Source organism: Pollicipes pollicipes, unplaced genomic scaffold (genome assembly GCF_011947565.3).
Source record: "Pollicipes pollicipes isolate AB1234 unplaced genomic scaffold, Ppol_2.1 Scaffold_6138;HRSCAF=7277_pilon_pilon_pilon, whole genome shotgun sequence".
NCBI lineage: Eukaryota > Metazoa > Arthropoda > Thecostraca > Pollicipedomorpha > Pollicipedidae > Pollicipes > Pollicipes pollicipes.
Genome location: NW_023596818.1, coordinates 6,001,488 through 6,022,143, shown reverse-complemented (window position 1 = coordinate 6,022,143; position 20,656 = coordinate 6,001,488). Strand labels below are relative to the sequence as shown.

Here is a 20,656-nt window from a genome sequence, read left to right as displayed (position 1 = left end):
TCTCACGCTAGATTATATCCAAATCCTTGCATAAGCTAAATAGTGTCGTCATAACTAGATTTAGCAGCTTGAACTACAAGTGCAATATACAAATTTTGAGATTTGCTCTGAATTTATGTAGAACAATTTTTGATCCATCTACTTAGTGACAAAAAACAGATGTTTTTGTAAACTTTGATGACATCATATGATATATGTCTTGCTTTCAATTGTCTTTGCTCTGGCCTTTAAGGGACAAAAGTAGAGGCTGTGTGACGAAATAGAAGAACAAAACAGTCTGGGTGCAGTTCTGGCTCCCAGTTCATGAGGGATTTGGTTCTGGTAGAGAGAGGTGGTCGTGCGGGGGCGGGTGTGTCTGCCATTGTGCGGAAAAGGATTCATCTGTTCGTGCGTGGCTGAAATCCCTGCGAACACTTGGCAGGAGTTTTGCATTTCGGTTGAGTAATCGGCGTAATCGGTGAGTCCCTTTTATCCTTTTAAAGATGTTCATCGGAAGAAGTGTCACTGTGCAGCGTACGAGACTTCGTCCCTGCATACTCGGATGATCCCGAACTACTTCATCGCCTTGTTTATAGTTTTTTCTAGGTATATCTGGATCATGCTCCATGCCAGTCCGCTCTAAAACCACCCACTGTGCCTTAAGCCCGCGCGCGTTAAGCGCGCTGAACCAGCGCTCGCGTGCGCTGAAACACTGTCTCAGGCCGGCCAGCTCACAAAGATGTAGTGCTGCTATTTGGAGAAACATTGGGACGTTTTTGGCTGATATTTTCTCCAGCATCATATGTGGTTGAGCAGTTGGCTCTTCTTGAGCTTAAATTAGTACACCAAGTTGTGAGCTCATGTATTTATGGTACGGCACATGTGTGCTTAACCTGTTGCAGCTATAGGGCTGCTATGCAGGACATGTAGCTGCAGCTGTGCTGCATATAGCTGCAACTGTGTTGGCTCTACCACATCCAACCAGATTGAAGTGTGGCAAGGCATTTCTGAGTTAGTGTGTAGTTTCTTGTTCAACTGAATGGCTCCATCCCCCCCCCCCCCCCCCAGAGATATAATCCAGGGAGGCAGCAATTTGTTGGTATATGTTGTAGGCGGCTTTTTACTTATTGACTGTTCAGTCACTCCTCCTAGCTCATTTTTGTATAATTGCTCTATAGTGAATAGTGTTGGAGGGAATGGCAGTAAGACTCACTGGGTGATAGCTCACAGGGGACTGTCAGTTACCCTTCTTCAAGAGTAGGACTACTTTGTCTCTCTGTGAATAGATCTGTTGAGAAAAGGACAAGACCAACAAAGAATGTGCACATGATCCCAAGGGTCATGCATTGAAGATGAATATATAAAGATTATGTCAGAATGACCTAGGGAAGCTGACCAGATATATTTGGAAAGAGTTTGAGATGAAACTAGTAGTAAACCTCAAGTGGAACCCCAAGGCTTTTTGGAGGCATGCCAACTCAAGACTATGCACAAGATGCAGGGTAGAAGACCTTGATGGTGATGGATTGCTGACTAGCAGCAACAAAGGAAAGCATAATGTTTTTTCACATTTTTTTTTGCCATTATTTTTATTGATGAAGGGTGTAGTGCCATGCCTGTGATGCCTTGCAACTTTAATGGACCATTTCTGGATGATGTAGACATCTACCCAGATAGTGGCAAAGAAATCAGTTTCTCCCAAAGCAGTCCTGTATCACCCAGCTATTAGAAGTCTTGAGAGATTGGAGTGCTGCAGTAGAGGATGGGGAGCTGGTGGATGTAGCTTACCTGGACTTCAGCAAAGCCTTTGATTCTGTGCTTCATATCTGTCTGCTCCCCAAACTCCATGCTCAAGGTGTGAGAGGTAACTTGCTGCACCCAATCAGGGTTTTCCTTATCCACGGATGAAGAAAGTGTGGGTCCAGGGCTTGAAATCGGATTGGGTGGACGTCGTCAGCGGCATTCCACAAGGATCAGTGCTTGGACCATTGCTACTCATAATCTTCATGAACGACCTATCAGATCAAGTGCGAAGCGTGGTCAGCGTGTTCGCGGATGACACCGATATAAACTGTTGTGTCCCGAGCCTCTGACTGAGTCCCCTCGACAGGTCGACCTCGACGCCCTGGTCAGGCAGTCAGAGGAGTGACTGCTACCCTGTAATGCAACAAAGTACAAAGTAATGCATATCAGGAACTGTAACCTGAGACTGACCTGCTTCTTGAACGGTGCCGAAATCGCGGTCGAGCCCGCCGAAAAGGGCTCGACAAGTATTAAAACATAGCATAGACAAACAAAGAATAGACGCTACGCGTCTTGCTCACGAAGTGAGGCACCGGTCGCTGAGAGGCTCAGACCCCTCCATTTACCCTCGCTGTACTAACGTCGTCGCATGGGAGACATGGTTACAGCGTATCAGCTGTTTCACGGAGGTATGTCGCTGTTGGAAGAGGAGTTCCTGACAAGACACGACTCGGAGGTGGCAAGAAAACATCGATGGAAGCTAAAAAAAACTCCGTCGTATCTGGCTCAGCACGTGGGTCGTGAACGATCGGAGCGCTCCTCCACACCCGGTCATACCGTAAACGTCATTTGAACAGTTAAAGTCTAGGCTTGATATGCATTGGGCGGACATTAATCATGACATTCCGCACTGAATCTACCCATAATTTGAGAATGTTTGGTTACCGGACGGGCAGCCTGAGGAGACCGGGACCGACGGACCAAGTGGTCTGTTACAATTCCCGATCACGATAAGTTGAGGCAAAGTAAGTTAAAGTAACTCTGGCCCTCCTTTAAGCCAGTTGTATTTTAAGTTATCTATCAGTATGTTTTTAATACTTTTGAGCGCCTATTGCTAGTTGTCAGCTCGGTGAGAATAAGAAATTCGGGTAAAAGAATGTTTCAACATCTGAAGCCTATTAAGATAAGATGAGCCAATATAAATTACCTAAAAAATGTGATGATTTTTATATACTGATAGCTAGAGATGAGCCCAGCTTTCTTAGGCTAACAGAGATTACCTCAAAGGCTGAATTGCTGCCAATGTTTGCTGTTTTGTCTTCCACACCATATCACACACTATTGACTTATGTTCCTTTAAATGAAACCCGGGAGATGCTGGTTGATGTGTTGCCTGCATAGGGCGTACATGCCTAACATATTTCCAGCTTTAGATCTTCTGATGTTTTTGATCTGCTTATTAGCAGATGTAGGTTTGTTTAAAGTTAATTCAATAATACTAACTTATTTTAGGGCATGTTTACAGTAGACATTTGACTGACACCACTAACAATAGTTTTCGGTTAAAAAATAGTGCAAACCTCTTGAATGAATGGACTTATGTGGCTGTACATCACGCCAAGCAATGCTTGTTGCATAACCACGATCCTTACCACCAGGACGTGAAATTTCGGTTGGATGGCAGAATTTCGCGATGTAAGTTTAACGGGCAATGCTCGGCACGGTCCATCCTGCCCTCTGATATCAGCTGATCTTTAGCACGACAGCTGCCACCGACCGCAGGTCATTCCAGACAAGCGCAGATAGCGAGTGGCTTTCAGCTTATGGGGTTTGGGCCGGTTTTTAAGGGTTGTAAGATAGGCATTTCTGCCTTGGAAAATATTGAGTTATCTTCACAAGTATGGTTTGCACACTCAGTACTCGTAAGGACTCGACGGTAGATTCTGCGTCGCCTCGTGGCTCGACTCTCACACCAAGGCTCCCTGGCTGTCAGCCAACAGCCGCACCGTGTAAACTCACTGATCTGGATCGAGACTACACCGGTTCGGGCGATAACCGGGGTCAGGCGTGAAGCGTAGACCCGACCCAGTGTTGGCCCCTTTCGGGTCAAGTCAAAAGTCTTCCGTTACTGTTGGGGGGAGGGGGAGGGGGATCAATGCTTGCTGTTCCATTTTGACCGGGCTTCTTTGAAAGATCGCGGCTAACAACCTTGCGAATGAAACCGAGCCTAGTCTGAACTCAGCAAGTTTCTTTTAAAGCCGGTGTTGTTGAGCTTGGTGCTGACAGTAGGTTCCTGTGCTTTAGGTGCCAGCTGGACTCATTAGATGATATAGTCGCTCACACCCATGTACTGTACTACGTCACACCATGCATTGGGCCACGTTCTGGTCACGTGCCTGGCTTGACGTGTTGTGCTCCTGGTCCAGCTGTGATTGTGGTCAGCTGTTTTGGCTATGTTGGATTGGATCGCCGCCTGGTGCTGTCGGTGGTCGGGCTGCCATTCACACACTGCCTTAAGTAAGGAATGGAGCGGCGTGATGGTTTGGAACAGATTTTTAAGATTGTGACGACGAACGGGCCCACAGTTTCTCGCACCGACCCGCCGGTCACTCACGCTTGTAGTGCACCCTGGAGTCTTGCGGGACAGCCGGGCTGTGATGCTGCGGCAGGATCCCCGGCTCGAGGTCCTGTACGCGTAACATGGCCGACGAAAAACCGTCAATTGGACCGAAGTTGCACTACGTGGCTTGTTGGTTTTATTGTGCACGCAACCCCCCGGTGGGCAGTGCGTACGCGGTCGTCGTAGTGTGAAACCACTGATGTAATGTATTCGGAAGTAAGGCTGAAAGTGAATATTCTATAAAAAGGCTGCCAGCTCAAAGCTGGCTGGGCGCTGTCTGCGCGGTGTGGCGTGGCTCGTTCTCAGTGTGGTGTGTGTCTTCACAGACTGCGAGCACATCAAGCGGCATGGGTTCGGAGAAGAAAGTGTTCTCGTTGAAGGAGGTGCAGCAGCACACCGGGGACCCTGATATCTGGATGATCATCCACAATCGTGTGTACGATGTCACCAAGTTCATGGACGAGGTAAGAGCCGCAGTGGATGGAGTACTACGGAGTGATGGTGGGCGGGGGGGGGGGGGAGGGGGGGCGTGGATTGGAAGTTACATTTTTTACGGTAATCATTTTAACGTGTCCACGGTAATCTTGCGTGCACAAGCGTCTTACTCTATTCTTATTATTCTTGGTGATAAGTTGCGAGTGCGTTTCTGAAAACGCCCGGCGAATTAAAGAATCGGACCCTCAGGCAGTAGCTGATACAGCTGCGAACGGTGCGTTGAGGAGGGTGGCGCACAACGGGGTGATGGCGACCCATCGCCGAACCGGGCAGCTGCCATAGGTCTCACTATCCCGGCGGTCTGGTGGCGCGTTCGCAGCCTTCCCCTGACTGTGTCGCGTAGCATGCGGACTGCGCGTGGCCTTCTGAGGGCCGCATGCTGCCTGCCGTCCGGACACTGGCTGAGGACGCGTGGCTCTTTCTCGGCACGCTACCCGCAGCTGGAGCTGAGCGTCTTGACTCAGGCCGCATCGCAAAGCCCGTTTCCTCACTTGCCGAGTAGTTTACGGAGAACCCCGTATTACGGCGATGTCTGGCCCGGTCTGTAACCAAGGACGGTCTTGTAACGTACTGTGTCGGACTGCGGTGGCCGAGGACGCGTGCTCCATGTCGGTGCGCCACTCGCGGCTTGAGCTGAGCCTCTTGATTCGGGCCGCATCGCAAAGCCCGTTTCCTCGCTTGCCGAGCAGCTTACGGAGATCCCCGCATAACGGCGATGTCTGGCTCAGTCTGTAACTAATCACGGTCTTGTAACGTGCCGTGTGGGACTGCGCTGGCCGCGGGGCGGCGGCCGGCCGCGGCACGCGCGGGCGCCCCGGGCTGGCGGGCTGCAGCGGTCGTGTGCGGCACCGGCGGACGCCACTCGAAGCCGCCGCCGTTGTCGCTGCGCCGACGTCGAGTCGGCGGAGTTGTGACAGCGCCAGTGGTGCAGCCAGTCTCGGAGACTTCGGATCTGATGGGACCGGCGTCGGTGGCCTCGAGCGATGTTTGGCAGGGCTTTTGAATATCATCGAAAATGCATTCGCCGTGGCGCATTCTCACCGAATTAGGCCATGAGTCGGCCGAATTACAGCAGAAGGTGGTGGGCGGTACCACAATGGGAGGTGAACATGAAGCGAAGGGTTGTGGCTCGTTGGAGCTCCGGTACATTTCTTATGACGTCCAATCAGCTGCTGCCAGCAGGAACAATTTCAAGTTCACGAACTCCTGATATATGGCTTTGCATAAATTATGGAAGACAGGGGCGTGAGGGTAAAATGGCATCGGTTTCATCAACACCATGGGCAAGTTGTTCCCTTTTTGTGGTGACGCTTCTGCTGGGTCGGCATCACGTGTTGCCAGACGGTCGCTGAGGCTGTCTGGCAACAGCGCGGCGGCTCATGGACACTAGATCGACCCTGCCCGTCTGGCCCACCCAGACTGAACCCCGGCCGACCGGGCGTTGTGTTCAGTCGGCCGCCGTGGCCCGACGCGTCGGCTGCGGTGCGCGACGTGTCGCCGGGCGGGGTCATTAGGTCATTAGCGACCCGGCAGTTGGCCGGCGTGGCAGCTGGCCCGTTCTCTGCGCGGGGATGTGGGTGGGGGTGGGGGCTGGGGGGGCTGACGGATGTGTGTCGGCTATTACCTGCCGGGCGGGACGAGAGGGGGGAGGGGGGGGGGGCGGCAGAGGCGGAGGCGCCGCGGCGCCCGGACCGACGCTGGTGGTCGCCAGGCGCCAGTGTTTACATGACGTGACGCGTCTGTACGTGGAGCCGAGCTGTTCCGGTCACGAGTGCGCGCTGCTGGGCTTGAGGGTCCGGCGTGCCGTCGCCGCTGCCGCGCCCGACGACCTGGTGGCTTTATGGAGCACTGGCCGAGATGGCGCGCGCTGCTGGACTGTAGAGCCCGGCGCACTGTCGCCGCTGCCGCACCCGACGACCTAGCAGCTTTATGGAGCACTTGCCGTCTCGCTGGAGCCGGGCCAGTTCTAATGTTGCACAATTGGTGATTCACGCTCCGACTCGGTCATCTGCAAATGCCGGGACTCGGCCACCGTCGGGGGGATCTGGCTTCTTATGAAAGCCTGGTGCGCCAGCTTTACGCGTCGATAGCGCGGACGAAGGACGCTTTTTGTGCAGGGTGTCTGGTGTCAGTAAATACGACCGGAACACCGAAACGAGCCAGCAGAACTGCAGTCATGTGTGTGCCGTTGATACTGTCTTTTATGCTCTCCGATCGGTGCTATCCTTGAAATAAGCTGTTTCTCTGCACTTCCCAGGCGTACCGTTCGTGTGAAATGCTTTACAAGTGAAGTGATTGCCTGCTTTATGGCATGCGTGCTACTGGTAGCGTAAAGCATGACCCGTGAAAGGACGTGTCGTCCTGGCATGACCTCTGGTTGACTTTGACCGTACGGGGCAGGGACTCGACCTATCTCTGGATAGGTCGGTATGTCAGGAAGGGTCAGCGCCGGGACACTGGAACACGTTTGTTGATGATAAATGACACCCAATACGATCAACTAAACTGTGCTCGTATTTCCACTTGTGAAGCCCACGGTTCCGCTCTCTAATTGGATTCACTCTTAGGCAGCGAATACGTTAGCTGGGACGAGGCGCTCAAAGGCTCGCGCTCTTCTGTTCGCCAGCACCCGGGCGGCGAGGAGGTGCTGCGGGACATGGCCGGCAAGGAGGCCACCGAGAACTTCGAGGACGTCGGCCACTCCACCGATGCCCGCGAGATGATGAAGGAGTTCGAGATCGGCGAGCTGGCTGAGGTGCGACTCTGCGGACCTGGCCGGGGACGGGCGGTGGCGACCCGGCGGAGCGGCCTCACCGTAGTCCCACTCACTGGCGTGGCAGGGAGAGAGACGATGTCGAGGCTGCTCTCTCCCCCGCTCTCCCCCTCTCATCGCTGTAATGGTATTGTCGGTACCGGGTGTTGTAACAGTTAATGCGTGCTGTCAAACGGCGCCGGCTCCTCGTTTTGTGCGTACCATAAGCTGCCCTTATAAGCGTGCAGCCAGCATCATAGCCCGCCGGCAGCTGTGAGGTGCTGAGCGAGTGCGACGCTGAGCAGCTGGCGAAGGTATGAGACCCCCTTGTCGGGTGACTAGCCCGCTTCTGTAGCATACGGGCCGGCGTCGTCAGCCGCCTCAGCTCGCCGCCCCTTCTTGTCGGTGTCCCGCGATTCGTCCGTTCACGGAATGCTGACTGCAAGACGCGATTTCAGCCCACGTGAAATCACCGCTGACAAAGCTGCAGTGCGTGTTTGTGAGGCCTGTGTCAAGGTAGTGATGTGATAGGTCGGCGCCCAGCCGCTTCCAACCACCGGTGGCCTGACCTCACGTGCGGCCCCTGTCATCTCTCGTGCGACCCCCTGGCCTCTCGTGCGAACCCTCTGACCTCTCGTGCGACCCCACTGACCCCTGTGCCGCGGTGTCGGCAGGCGGACCAGAAGACCACGAAGCCGAGCACGCTCACCTGGTCCGGCCCGGAGAGCTCCGGTGCCGGGTGAGTGAAAAATAACCCCGTGACGTCACGGCGACGCTCAGTGACGTCATCGGCGATAGCTTACCCCCTTTGAAACGCCTGGTAAAGAGGCGGTATAAGACAGCTAATGACATAGGCAAGACAAGTAAGATCATTGGTAATGTATGGCAAGCAAGGTATCGCTATAAGCGTTGCTAGGATGGCGAACACTATACGATCGTTTGCTAAGATAGCCCCGTGCCAGTTGGGTGAACCTCCCAGCCATGACACCGGATCATCCAGCGGTTGGGGGGTGGTGACCCTGGCCGAGTCGGGGACCGATGGACCCCTCTCATATGTGTGGAGGCGGACCCCGGCAGTCGGCCGTATGTGCTATGTGGTTGGATTCGCGACCGGTGTCTCTGTGACCTTTGAGTGAACCGTCACCTGTGCCTTCGTGGCCTGGGAGTGGACCCGCGGACTGTAATTCCGTGCGGGCCTGCGCCCTGCGTACGCGTGCTCTCCTGATCCCTGCCAGCCCGCCACTGCCTCTCTGGACTCTGACCGCGGATAGCCGTGACCTGCTGTGACCCTGATCTGGCGGGCGGGGCCTGGTCTGACCCGGCGGCGGGGGCGGGCCTGACCTGGCGGCCGGGGCTGGGTCAGACCTGGCGGCCGGGGCCGGGCCTGACCTGGCGGCCGGGGCTGGGCCTGACCCGGCGGCGGAGTCCGGTCTGACCCGGCGGCGGAGTCCGGTCTGACCCGGCGGCCGGGGCCGGTTCTCCAGCGTGTGACCGGCGTCGCTATGTCCGGCCAGCCCGGCGGAGCCGGACGACACCGAGCCGGTGGACGCCTCACGCTGCTGTGGCCAGCAGTAGCGGCCGGCCGGCCCGCCGCCGCCCCGTCCGGTCCTCTCCTCTCCCCGCCTCTCCTCGCCAGTGGCCGCGGTAGGTGACCGGCCGGCCCGCCGCCGCGCCGTCCGGTCCTCTCCTCTCCTCTCCTCGCCTCTCCTCGCCGGTGGCCGCGGTAGGTGACCGGCCGGCCGCCCCCGCGGACCGCCGCCCGGCCGGGGTCGCTCCCGGTAATCGGCCGAACGGGCTGGTCAGGTGGCCGGACCAGCTGTCCCTGATCGGGCCGCCGTCTGGCGCTGATGACCGCCCGCCGGCGTGTTTGTACACGCGTCCGCGGCTGAACGGCCTCCGGGGCGCCCGCGAGGCACCAAGCACAAAAACTCCTAATCGTGCCGACCCGCCTTGACGAAACCACTGCACCCACACGTCATGGAACGCGTGGGTGGAACGCATAGTTGTCTTGTAAAGTATCGATATGGGGTATCTGTGCCGCCGAAGTAGGCGACACCACAAGGGAACATCATTGTCTGCACGCGGCTGAGTTGGCCTTGCACGTGTTTGCCGAGAATGAACGGATTGTCTATGGTGACCTGCATCATTTTGCTGTCGCCTCTCCTGCCGTCGTCAGCTCGGCCCCAGCGGCGCGGCTTCACCTGATCACCTCAGAGGGCCATGGGTTTGGTCGAACCTACCTAAAACGTTGTGTTCTCCCCGGATGTGACCCGCTCCGTGTTCGCCGCTGAGAGGAGCGGCGCCTGCGTGACGGCGAGTTCAGCGTCCCGGTGACGTCACCCAGCAGGCAGGTCCCGGTGACGTCACCCAGCAGGCAGGTCCCGGTGACGTCACCCGCCGCCGCCTGTTGCAGCCTGGTGACGTGGCTGCTGCCGCTGGGCGCGGTGCTGCTGGCGGCTCTGCTGTACCGGTACTACGGGGCGTAAGCACCGCCCGCCGACCGCGGCGCCGCCGCACGCAGCGCAGCCCTGCAGCGGGGCAGGCCGCCGGCGGGGAGGAGAGGCGCCGGACGCTGGCGCCGCCGCCGGTCCGGGACGTCGCTGGCTCGCGGCGGGAGAGAGGCGCCCGGGCGAGCACTGCATTCCTGCGAGCGCTGTGGTGTAGCGCGGTTGCGGGGCAGAAGGCGCTAGTCGATGTCGTGGCTGCTGGGTGAATTAAGAAGGTGCAATCGAAGGACCAGGCCTGAACTGCTCTCGTGGAGCCGGTGCTTTGTATGACACCACGCACGCACACCCGCACCGTGGCAAATATTTTTTCCAGTGTCGGCACTGTGGGATATCTGTGACGCGTTCGTGTTTGTACATGCATGAGTGTGGAAAACGACAATAAACAAACTCAATGTGCGCCGCGCGCTCCGCTCCGGGTGAACGGCCAGCTGTCAAACGCCTCGACACTTCGCGGTGCGGCAGCCAGCACCGCACGTGGCGCTCCTTCCGCGGGCTGAGATCTCAAGATATCGCAGGTTTACTTGAGATAAGTGGCACAGACTTCCACGTGCCGAAGATATCACATTTCAGTGCATACGTATGCAAGTGTCGCAATCATTACGTCTCGCCCCCCACCGTCCCTCGTCTCCGCCAGGCATCAGAACCGAGCCTTTCTGGTGCGCCAATCGGCTGTCCGCGTGGTCTCCAAGCAATGGCGGCTTGGTCCGTCGCTCCCAGACGCGGTCGGATGGGCAGGCAGGTGGCCAAAGACGAGTTTGGCACTCTTTCCGGTGACGTCAACGATAAGAAGAACCGCTCTGGCCTGGCGCCGCTGCTGTTGACACCGCTGTGCGAGCGCCGCGCGGGGTGGTACTGGTGGCGCCAGCTGATAAGGATTAGGAACGGCAACACGATTTCATAATTCGGACCGCAAAAAAGACATTCGCCGGCTTAGTTTAAACATTTTTTCGATATAGGCCATAGTTCACCCCATTCAATACACTATAGCGATTGAAAACTTTTTAACATTTTCAGCAGGACCACATTCGGCACATTAAAATTGCCACATGTTATGCCTTTAAAGCACGGTATGTTCGCTACCGTAGTCCGTAACCAGGCATTGACCTTAGCTTGGTATGCGTGCCTGTCCGAAATCCCCGACGACTGCATTGCTCCTAGATAGATAACTTCCTGAATCAGCTGACCTTCCCTTGCAAATTCTCTTGCCCGGTTCCTGGAGCCCGCCAGTCTTGCTTTACGGTGCGGCCGCCACCGAGCGAAAAGCGCCAGCCCGTACAGGGACGGGCCCGCGGTCCGATCCGCTGCGGGATGCGTAGGACACGGGGAGGAGGGGTCTGTGGAAGCAGACTCGCGTGCACACGGCGCCGGCTTCGATTCGCGGACGCGGCACCAGCTTTGATTTGCGGACTCAATACGACTTTGAGCTGCACTTCGTAGTACGAATGGTTGTGCTACGCATTGTTCATCGGCGTCTCGATTTGACTAGACGGCGCCGCTTCACTCGCGGTTTGCAGCAGGGCCGTTACAACAAGCCTCGCTGGCGCGGATCTTGACTGGACGCGTAACATTGCCGAAGTGCCGGCGAGCCCCGCTATACCGCGTGCAAACATCCTTTCCTCTCGTCCTCGTTTTCTGCGTCGGGCAAGCGTCCTCTCCTCTTGTCCTCGTTCTGTGCAGCGTGCGTCCTCTCCTCTCGTCCTCTGCGGCGTGCAAGCGTTCTCTTGTCCTCGTCCTCTGCGGCGTGCGAGCGTCCTCTTCCCCTCTCATCGTCGTCCTCCGCATCGTGCAAGCGCCCTCGGGTGCCGCGGCACCCCGCGGAATGGTGTTCTTTGACCCCAGTTCATTCCCACAACCGGATCCAAGCAATTGTATTTTCAGTCCACAAGGAGAAACAACGCTTCAGTTGGCACGGGACACAGCCAAAGGTAAATGTGCTAACGCAAAAGCAAGATCTCGTTTAGTATCAACGTCAGTGACTCACAGGTACAACCATGACTAGGCCGACAATCATGAGCTTACAACCGCGGGATGTTCCATCTCGGCAGATCTAACCCAATGGGTTTGCAATAAACACTGACAGGCAACAACGATAGTCAATTGCCCGACTCCGATGTAGATGCCGGGACATCGTCTTTGCGACACGCCGCATCAGACCAAACGCAGCAAGAGTGAACAGAGCCGCAACTGCTCCTAAACGGTCAAAGACGGAGGTTAAAAATAGCACAAGGATAATTACAGCAGAGAAGCGTGCTGGCATACGAAGTTATTTTGGGTAGTTTCGTGTAAATCGCGAATTAACCCGAACACACAGGCCGGTTGGGTCGAACAATCCCACCTGCGCAGCAAGGCACTGAGTAGAGGCCGTGCCGGACAACGCGCCGAACAAACCACGGCAGACACCGGCGTGGAAAAGCCGCCAGGCGCGACGAAGCGCCACAGGCCCGCGAAAGAGCTGCGGCCCGCAGGCGAGACCAGCTCGAGCCTGGGTAAGCCACGGGTCACGCCGCCGCCAGCAGGGACGGCACCGCTTCCCTGCCACACTCCGCTGCAGCGGACGGCGGAGGGCGAGGCGCTTGGGGACCAGCCCAGCCCACAACAGCAGCGGCAGCACGGACCGTTAGTCCGCAAACAAACTGACTACTAGGCTCCCGCGCGAACGGCGAGGACTATCTAGCGTCGGAACCTCATCAACTCAACACACAAATAACGCCAGAACACTGGCAAGCTTATGGATGCTCAGTCCACTTGGAAAACAACTCGCAAGGCCTCGAGGCGCCCTTTCGGGTTCCGCCGGCAAAATCACAAAAAGGAAGCTCACGGGTGGTTCACCCGTATGGAAGCCACCGTGTACAATCGACGATGCGGCTACACCGCTCTAAAACCGCTCGGGACGAGCCCTTCAACAAGCTAAACCAACCAATACGGCTCGCGACGAGCCACCAAGCGCCTGTCCGACGCGGTGCCGACGTGTGCGTGGCGCGTGTCTTTCGCAAACAGCGCCGCAGGGCCAACGCGCTCTGAATGCGCCAGGCGCCTGACGCGTGTCACGTCATTAGATAGATACATGACGTCAGGTGTGACGCCATTAGATGACGTCGGACACGCACCGGGTTCTGACGCGAGCAGGCAGCGTGGCTTGATTACGTTTTACCAAAGTTGCTCGATAACTGAGAACCACAATTGAGCAGATCTTTGCCAGACCTTCTTCACAGCTAACCTCGGCAGCTGGAGCTGTGGGCAGCTCGGGCCAGCCAGGCCACTCCGCGAGAGCACAGGGTGTACGGAAGCACCAGACAGCATGGCCACGGAAAAGCGAGCGCACATTTCAAATCACCACATCGTTACAGCTATAGCTACCAATACAATAGCTGGCCGTCCTTCGGTGAGCGTGCGTTGACAGGCTCCCAACCTCAACACCGGGCGGTACATCAACATGCGAGCTCAGCTGGGGACGCGTGACTAGAGGAGCCGTCACGGGTAGAGAGGCACCAGATAACACGGCCTCGGAAAACCGAGCGCACAATATCCTAAAACACCAGATCGTTACAGCTATTGCTACCACCGCTGGCCGTGCTTTGGTGAGCGTGCGTTGGCAGGCTCCCAGCCTGAACACCGGGCGGTACATCAACATGGGAACTCAGGGGACGCGTGACTAGAGGAGCCGTTGTACCGTGCGTTCCAAAGCCCTGAGAGCGACACCCATCGCACGGTCACCACACCGGCGGACGAGAGCACGACCCTGGGGTACTCCTTAACAGCAACAAAGGGATGGCAAGCAGGCGCCAGCGGGCCCGACGTAACCCGCACGCAAAGCAGCAGACCGTGCCGCGCCCGGAACGCTCGGCACTCCCCAAATCTTGATCCGACACAGGATCGCAAAACCAATGAGCGAGTAACCACGTCAAAAACAGCTGGCCGTCTCGTGCGGAGGTGTCGTAAGGCGACAGTGGCCGGGTAGATCATCCGCCACGCGCGTCACAGCAGACGACCGCCGGCTCCGCCCGCTCCAGCTGGGCGTCGCCGCTCCCGATGCGTCACAATGTCCCGGCCGGGACGGCGGCCGCGGCGCCTCAGGAGGTCGCCAGCCGCTCCACCTTCGAAGACAGGCAGGTGTGCAGCGCGAACACGAACGGCTTCGGCGACGCACCCATGTCCAGCTCCTGGAACGGCGGCGCGCGCTGCAGTCACTCCGATGGCGTCAGCGGTCCAACACGCCATCGACGCGTGAAACGGTCTTGAAGCTAACTGCCTCCGTCACAGGCAGCTGTGTCGAACTACAGGAAAATCATAGACGGAGACATCGGAAGTCCCGATCAGCGTTCATGTATGCGTCCCTGCCATCACCTCTGACATCACGAGTAGTTTATCATCGTATCCACATCATTAGCACACCTCAACCCTCCGTCCGACTGACCTGATCGACCGGGGCCACAGATCACCCCCCCCGGACCGGGACATCACCCCAACCCCCCGCCCTGTCCCCCGGCCTGCGGGGCGTCTGCCGTCCGCGCCCGGCGGCCACGCACCATGATCTCACGGTCGCCGAATGTGAGCCGGACGGTGGCGCGGTCGTCGTCCCACGTGTCGGTCAGCTTGTCGAAGCTGTAGTGCCAGAGCACCTTGCCCCGCGCGAGGCCGGGCGCCGAGCGCAGAGTCAGGCCGTTCTCGTGCTGCATCGACAGAAGCACCGGACAGTTCCGCCAGCGGCACTCTGCAGGCGGCAGCGGTGAGAGGGACACGTCAGCCACATCACAGCATCACAGCAGCACCGGACAGTTCCGCCAGCGGCACTCTGTCGACGGCAGCGGCGAGAGGGACACGTCAGCCACATCACAGCATCACAGCAGCACTGGACAGTTCCGCCAGCGGCGCTCTGTCGACGGCAGCAGTGCGAGGGACACACCACTTTCGCCCATTTTTCCTTTCTTGCGACCTGTCTCCGACCCCAGTGCCCCTCCTTTCTCCCACCGGCCCGCTTCACGCCCCCGCCCGCTCACCGAACACGATCTCGTCCACCTGGGCGACGGCAGCCTGCGCTGCCAGCACCACGGTGCGGCTCCAGCTGGCCAGCTCGCGCGGCGTCCCCACGCGCCACTGCACCGACGCCACGCCGCGCTGCGTGCCCGTGCGCGTGGTGAAGGTGATCGGCGCCGACGGTGGCGCCTCCGGCGGCGATAGCCGGTACCTCACCAGCCTGCCCGCACACACAGATGGCGACACGCGCGGTTAAGGCGGGCAAACAATCGCGCTTACTCACCCACGACACTGCACGTTGGTTCTGTGCGTTTCACCCAACAGCCAAACACACACCAACGGTCAAATCGCACACACATGGTAGCAGTCCGCACAACGGGGCGCTCGTCCCCAGGGTGTCGCGCGCGTGCAGAGTCACGCCAGGCCAGGGACGGGGAAGAAGAAGGACGGGAAGAAGACGCAGCGGCCGGTCACCTGGTCATAGCGATGGGCAGGGCGGTGCGCGGCCGGGCCCAGTCGTCGCGCGTCCACGGCGCCCTGGCGAACAGCAGCAGCTCGCGCTCGGTGATGGCGGCGAAGCGCGGCTCCCAGGGCCGGCTGTCCACGCACTGGTCCTGGGTCAGAGGGTCACCGGTCAGGAGGACCGACCGGAGCTGACGGACCCACCGGTGGTCCTGGGTCAGAGGGTCATCGGTCAGGAGGACCGACCGGAGCTGACGGACCCACCGGTGGTCCTGGGTCAGAGGGTCACCGGTCAGGAGGACCGACCGGAGCTGACGGACCTACCGGTGGTCCTGGGTCAGAGGGTCATCGGTCAGGAGGACCGACCGGAGCTGACGGACCTACCGGTGGTCCTGGGTCAGAGGGTCACTGGTCAGGGGGGCCCACAAGAGCTGACGGACCCACTGGTGGTCCCGGATTAGAGGGTCGCCGGTCAGGAGGGCCACAAGAGCTGACGGCGCATCCTACGGACACCCGCGCGGTGGAACTTCCGTCACTGATAATGACTTTTTTTTGCAATGGTGCAGTGCTTGCCGTGCCATTGACAACGACCAAGATACCAGCTGTTTTTCTATACCACGTTGCTGCGCTATTCGTAATTGCACCCCCTGGCCAGGATCAGCAGGTAAGAGCGGGAACTGACCTGTTCGGCCTGCCTGACGCTGACCCAGCCCATCTGGAGGACTGGGCTGTCGTCCAGGACGTCGCGGGCCCTCTCGTTCGTCGCCTCCACCGCCTGCGCCGCACAAGAGCGCGGTCGCCGTCAGCGCCAGTCGCCGATGTCGTCCACATACAGCCGGCCGCGCATGGCCGGAGCTGCTGCATGACGGGAAGGTCGACAGCAAGACGCCTCTCACATCCAGATGTCATAAAGCTGGATCTGACACGAGCCGGTGTGTCCTTCTCTAAACCCGTCAACTACAAACGATGCTTCAGCACGATGGCGCCAACCAACGGACAATCAACAGCAGCGTCGCGGCCAGCCCTGTATCGCCGGTGGCGCGGCGCTCGCCTGAGGACCCGGACCACCCCGCCCCGGCCGAGCGGGCTGACCTGCTGCGTGAGCGCGCTCAGCGTGGAGCCCAGCGTGGAGAACCAGCCGGCGGCCTGCCCGGCGTCGCGGCAGCGCAGCCGGCAGCAGCGGCGCAGGTCCGGTGAGTACAGCTCCAGACTCAGCGGCTCTGCCGGCCATCGGCGCACGGTCACGGGCCGCGCCGGGTTGCGGGAGACACCGGGTCACGGGAGATACCGGGTCACGGGAGACAACGGGTCACGGGAGACACCGGGTCATAGGAGACACCGGGTCACGGGAGACACCGGGTCACGGGAGACACCGGGTCACGGGAGACACCGGGTCACAGGAGATACCGGGTCACGGGAGACACCGGGTCACGGGAAACAGCGGGTCACGGGAGACACCGGGTCACGGGAGACACCGGGTTACGTGAGGTACCGGGTCACGGGAGACACCGGGTAACGGGGGACACCGGGTCGCGGGAGACACCGGGTCACGGGAGACACCGGGTCGCGGGAGACACCGGGTCACGGGAGACACCGGGTCACGGGAGATACCGGGTCACGGGAGACACCGGGTCGCGGGAGACACCGGGTCACGGGAGACACCGGGTCACGGGAGACACCGGGTCGCGGGAGACACCTGGTCGCGGGAGACGCCGGGTCACGGGAGATACCGGGTCGCGGGAGACACCGGGTCACAGGAGACACCGGGTCGCGGGAGACACCGGGTCACAGGAGACACCGGCTCGCGGGAGACACCGGGTCACGGGAGACACCGGGTGGGTCATGAAAAGGTCACAACGCATCACGGGTCGCGTCGAGTCAATACAGGATCCGCCAGACCAGGCCAATAAGCGCCACCTGCTGACCTTGGCACCTGTAGAAGCGCGTGAGCCGACAGAGCTGGAGCGGGATCAGTCGCGTCTCAGCGTCAGCGGCGTCAGCGGCGTCAACGGCGTCAGCGGCGGCGGTGGCCGACACATCCTCGCCCTGCGGCGCCAGGTAGAGAGGCGCCGGCGGCCAGCCCAGCTGACTGAGCAGCGCCGCCCTGCGCAGGTGCTGGGTCACTTCTGCCAGGTACTGGACTGCGGAGCAGCGAGGCGGCGGCGTCACAGCGGCGCCGACAGGCCCAGACGGCTGGACGCACCGTTGACAGACATATCACAGAGCGAACAGGTGCGAACCGATCGTCATCCTCGACCTGGGAGAATGCATGGCGACCAGTCAAATGAAAATACATCTTAACTTCACTGGAAGATCCGGTACTCAAAAATAGAACAAAAAAACCGGCACGTAACCCTGGCCATTTTACGCCTGCTGAACACTGAAATCGTCGCGTGACATCGGCAGGGAGTATTCCTGCGGCTGCCTGGCCCGTGGTCGGCCGGAGCGCGGACGGCACCGACCTTCGAGCACCAGCTCGGCGCAGGGCGCCTTGAGCAGCTGGACGGCGGCGGCGTGCGTGGCGCCCCGCACGTCCTCGCCGTTGACCGTCAGGATGGCGTCGCCCACGCGCAGCGCGCCGCACCGGTCCGCCGCCATCCCCTGCCGGAGGCGCCGGGGCGGGTCAGGGTCATGTGGTTCATCATGTGAGTCATTATGTGATTCATGATGATGATGATCATTTGGGCTTTGGGGTGCGCCGACTTTGATGATCATATGGCCCCCAGAGTTCTGTGATTCAAATTATTACAAAGCATAAGCCTCGACTGCCAGCTCACCGCACCATTTTCGACGGAAAATTTGCAACGCCCTGGCATGACCGCCACACGCCACCCGGACTCTCCAGGCCGGCTGCTGACCGACCTTCAAATACAAACACACAAACAAACTTCCTGGGACGCGGGATCACCCGTGACCATCTACGTGCTACTCAGCGGAGAGTGTCCTGCGCTGCTCGCCAGGCGGAGCAACAGAGCCCCGGAGTCAGCGCGTCTGATCCAGAGCGGCGGCGGGCGACAGCGACGGCGCCGACAACACCGGACGTCTGACCGCCCACCACCCACCTGGAAGATCCTGGAGATGATGACCGGCATGGCGTTCTCGGCGCCGCCCTTGACCGAGACGCCAAGGCCCTGGTCGGGCCGCTTGGTCACCGTCACCGTGCGGACGGCGTCGTCGTCGGCGGCCGCGGACGCCTCGTCCGCCTCCTCCGGGTCGTGCAGGGTCACGGCGAGGCAGTCGCCGTCCAGCGCGGCCGAGGCCCGGCGCCACTGGCCCTGGATCCAGACCTGTGCATAGTCGCCGTCAGAGTCAGGGCACGGCAGCACTCACTGATGGCTACTGGGTGATCACAGGCTGGATGTTCACTGATCAGCAGGCATTATGTGACCAATCACTAATGAAGCTTGCTCCACCAAACTTTGCTTGTATAATCACATCCACATGGGGAACATCAACCAACAAATTTCAGTGCCTTGAAAAGAACATAATTTTGGACTTGGAAAGAGTACATTGGATAAAGTTCAATATCACTTTACAAGATTGCAAGATTCATCATCACAGCATTGCAAGATTGATTTGGCTGGTAGGATTGGTATATAGCATTGAAATGTGTTGCTCACTTTACCATCCACTATGTTGCATTGTGGTTTTATGATATGATGTGCTCACAATGATAATACTGTGTCCAAAGTATTTTTATGTCTGCAGTATTCTTATCACTCCATCCAGGTCATCTTGGGGGGGGGGAGCAAAGGCAAAGCATGATCTACTGCTCACACATACTGAGCTTGACAACGGGTCAGCTCTCCAAGCTTTTTATAATATGTCATTTATGCACCGGTATAATATCATACTACAAGAAAATAGCCGGAACTAGTAGCCAGACACAGCCTTGCTTGAAGTTATCCCACTAAGAGCTATAAAAGCCAGTTTCCAAGCATCTTTCAGTAAATATCCCAGACCTGTCTATTTGTAGTTGAATAAACAGTCAATCAATTTGTCATAGAAATACAGGTGTGAGAGAGGCACACAGTATGCTCTGACTACAAAACAATATGAATATTGATAATATAAAAACATCCATTGCACAGTGCCTTGCAAGAGGTTCTATGTATGTTTGTTTAACTAATCCTGATAGCTCAGTTGATTAGAGTGCCTGCTTTCTAATCCATTTAGTGGTAGGGTGAGTAGAAGTGCTTTAGGGCTTCCTATTTGTCCTCAACAGGCATGGCCGACTGCCACCCACCACCTCTGTAAAGATGATGTCAGAGGGCAGGGGGCAGGTGGACCCCCTGCAGAGCATTATCACATGTTAAGCTTTCACGTTCAAATTCTGCTACTGACATGGGATTACAGTCAGGTGATAGGGGTCAGGACTGACACAAGCACTGCTAAGCACAAGCTCTGCTCTCAGAAATCCATCCATTGAAAAGGTTAAGATAAAATCTTCAAAAATAGAGCTGCCTTACCTCTAGGGGGCTTACTGCCTGGTGATATATTCTGGATGATACGGATGTCATTGTGCTTGTCCTACTCATTGTTGATGTGCCTGTTCCATACATGATGCCATCCATGGCGTATTTTTCAGGCATATTTTTTGCCAAGTGACAATAGGCTAATAGGCTGGTGGCCTGTTAGAAAACTGCACCTTCAAGGACCCAAAAAGCAAGCTGCCCAAATTGCTTAAGTCATCAAACTAGAAACAAGGAATGCATTATTACACCATTCAGCAGATAATGTGTACATTTAACCCATGACAGTATGTGTTCTTTGTACTGCCACTCGCCACTGATGTGGCTTTCATGTTTACACTGTCAACATTCTGTACACCTTTGTATACATAATAGTATTAAATGTGCCTCAAACAAGGATCTTAGTGAACTAAGCACAACTATGATAATTGACAAACCAAACTAGCCATTGGCCGAGCTAGCACTGCAAAATGTACGGGAGATGTCCTCACGAACATCACCGGCCTACACAGTCTAAATTCGAGCTAGATTTATTATGGGCCTCGAGAATCATACATTGTAAAATGCACACTACATCCGCTGAAGCCAAGCGAAAAGGGCAACCTTCTTCCTAAAACAAACTGTAGGAAAAGAACCACCAAACACCTTCATG

At 57.5% G+C, this 20,656-nt stretch overlaps 2 protein-coding genes across 2 annotated transcripts; one reads left to right on the top strand and one right to left on the bottom strand.

Moving 5' to 3' along the window:
* Nucleotides 1-295: 295 nt before the first annotated feature.
* Nucleotides 296-10,505, top strand: LOC119106212 (cytochrome b5). The gene is made up of 5 exons (XM_037229818.1): nt 296-457; nt 4,669-4,806; nt 7,464-7,592; nt 8,264-8,328; nt 10,003-10,505. The coding sequence occupies exons 2-5, from the start codon at nt 4,690-4,692 to the stop codon at nt 10,073-10,075; spliced, it is 384 nt and encodes a 127-aa protein (XP_037085713.1). The 5' UTR covers nt 296-457; nt 4,669-4,689; the 3' UTR covers nt 10,076-10,505.
* A 3,661-nt stretch (nt 10,506-14,166) lies between these two features.
* On the bottom strand, nt 14,167-20,578 carry LOC119106110 (beta-2-syntrophin). The gene is made up of 11 exons (XM_037229707.1): nt 20,002-20,578; nt 18,595-18,819; nt 17,995-18,133; nt 17,623-17,673; nt 17,458-17,532; nt 16,625-16,752; nt 16,215-16,307; nt 15,545-15,684; nt 15,094-15,290; nt 14,623-14,807; nt 14,167-14,256 (listed from the first exon to the last, which is right to left on the bottom strand). Exons 1-11 carry the CDS (start codon nt 20,122-20,124, stop codon nt 14,167-14,169), a joined length of 1,446 nt encoding a protein of 481 aa, XP_037085602.1. The 5' UTR covers nt 20,125-20,578.
* Between the last annotated feature and the right edge of the window lie 78 nt (nt 20,579-20,656).

Bases quoted from the DNA above. Each gene is read 5' to 3' on its own strand.
- LOC119106212 (XM_037229818.1), top strand. From the start codon at position 4,690: ATGGGTTCGGAGAAGAAAGTGTTCTCGTTGAAGGAGGTGCAGCAGCAC. The intron at 7,593-8,263 runs GTGCGACTCTGC...CGGTGTCGGCAG, and splicing joins AGATCGGCGAGCTGGCTGAG to GCGGACCAGAAGACCACGAA. The intron at 8,329-10,002 runs GTGAGTGAAAAA...CGCCTGTTGCAG, and splicing joins CCGGAGAGCTCCGGTGCCGG to CCTGGTGACGTGGCTGCTGC.
- LOC119106110 (XM_037229707.1), bottom strand. From the start codon at position 20,124: ATGCCTGAAAAATACGCCATGGATGGCATCATGTATGGAACAGGCACA. The intron at 16,753-17,457 runs GTCAGCAGGTGG...GATGGCCGGCAG, and splicing joins GCGCTTCTACAGGTGCCAAG to AGCCGCTGAGTCTGGAGCTG. The intron at 15,291-15,544 runs GTGACCGGCCGC...GTGTGCGGGCAG, and splicing joins CTGCCCATCGCTATGACCAG to GCTGGTGAGGTACCGGCTAT.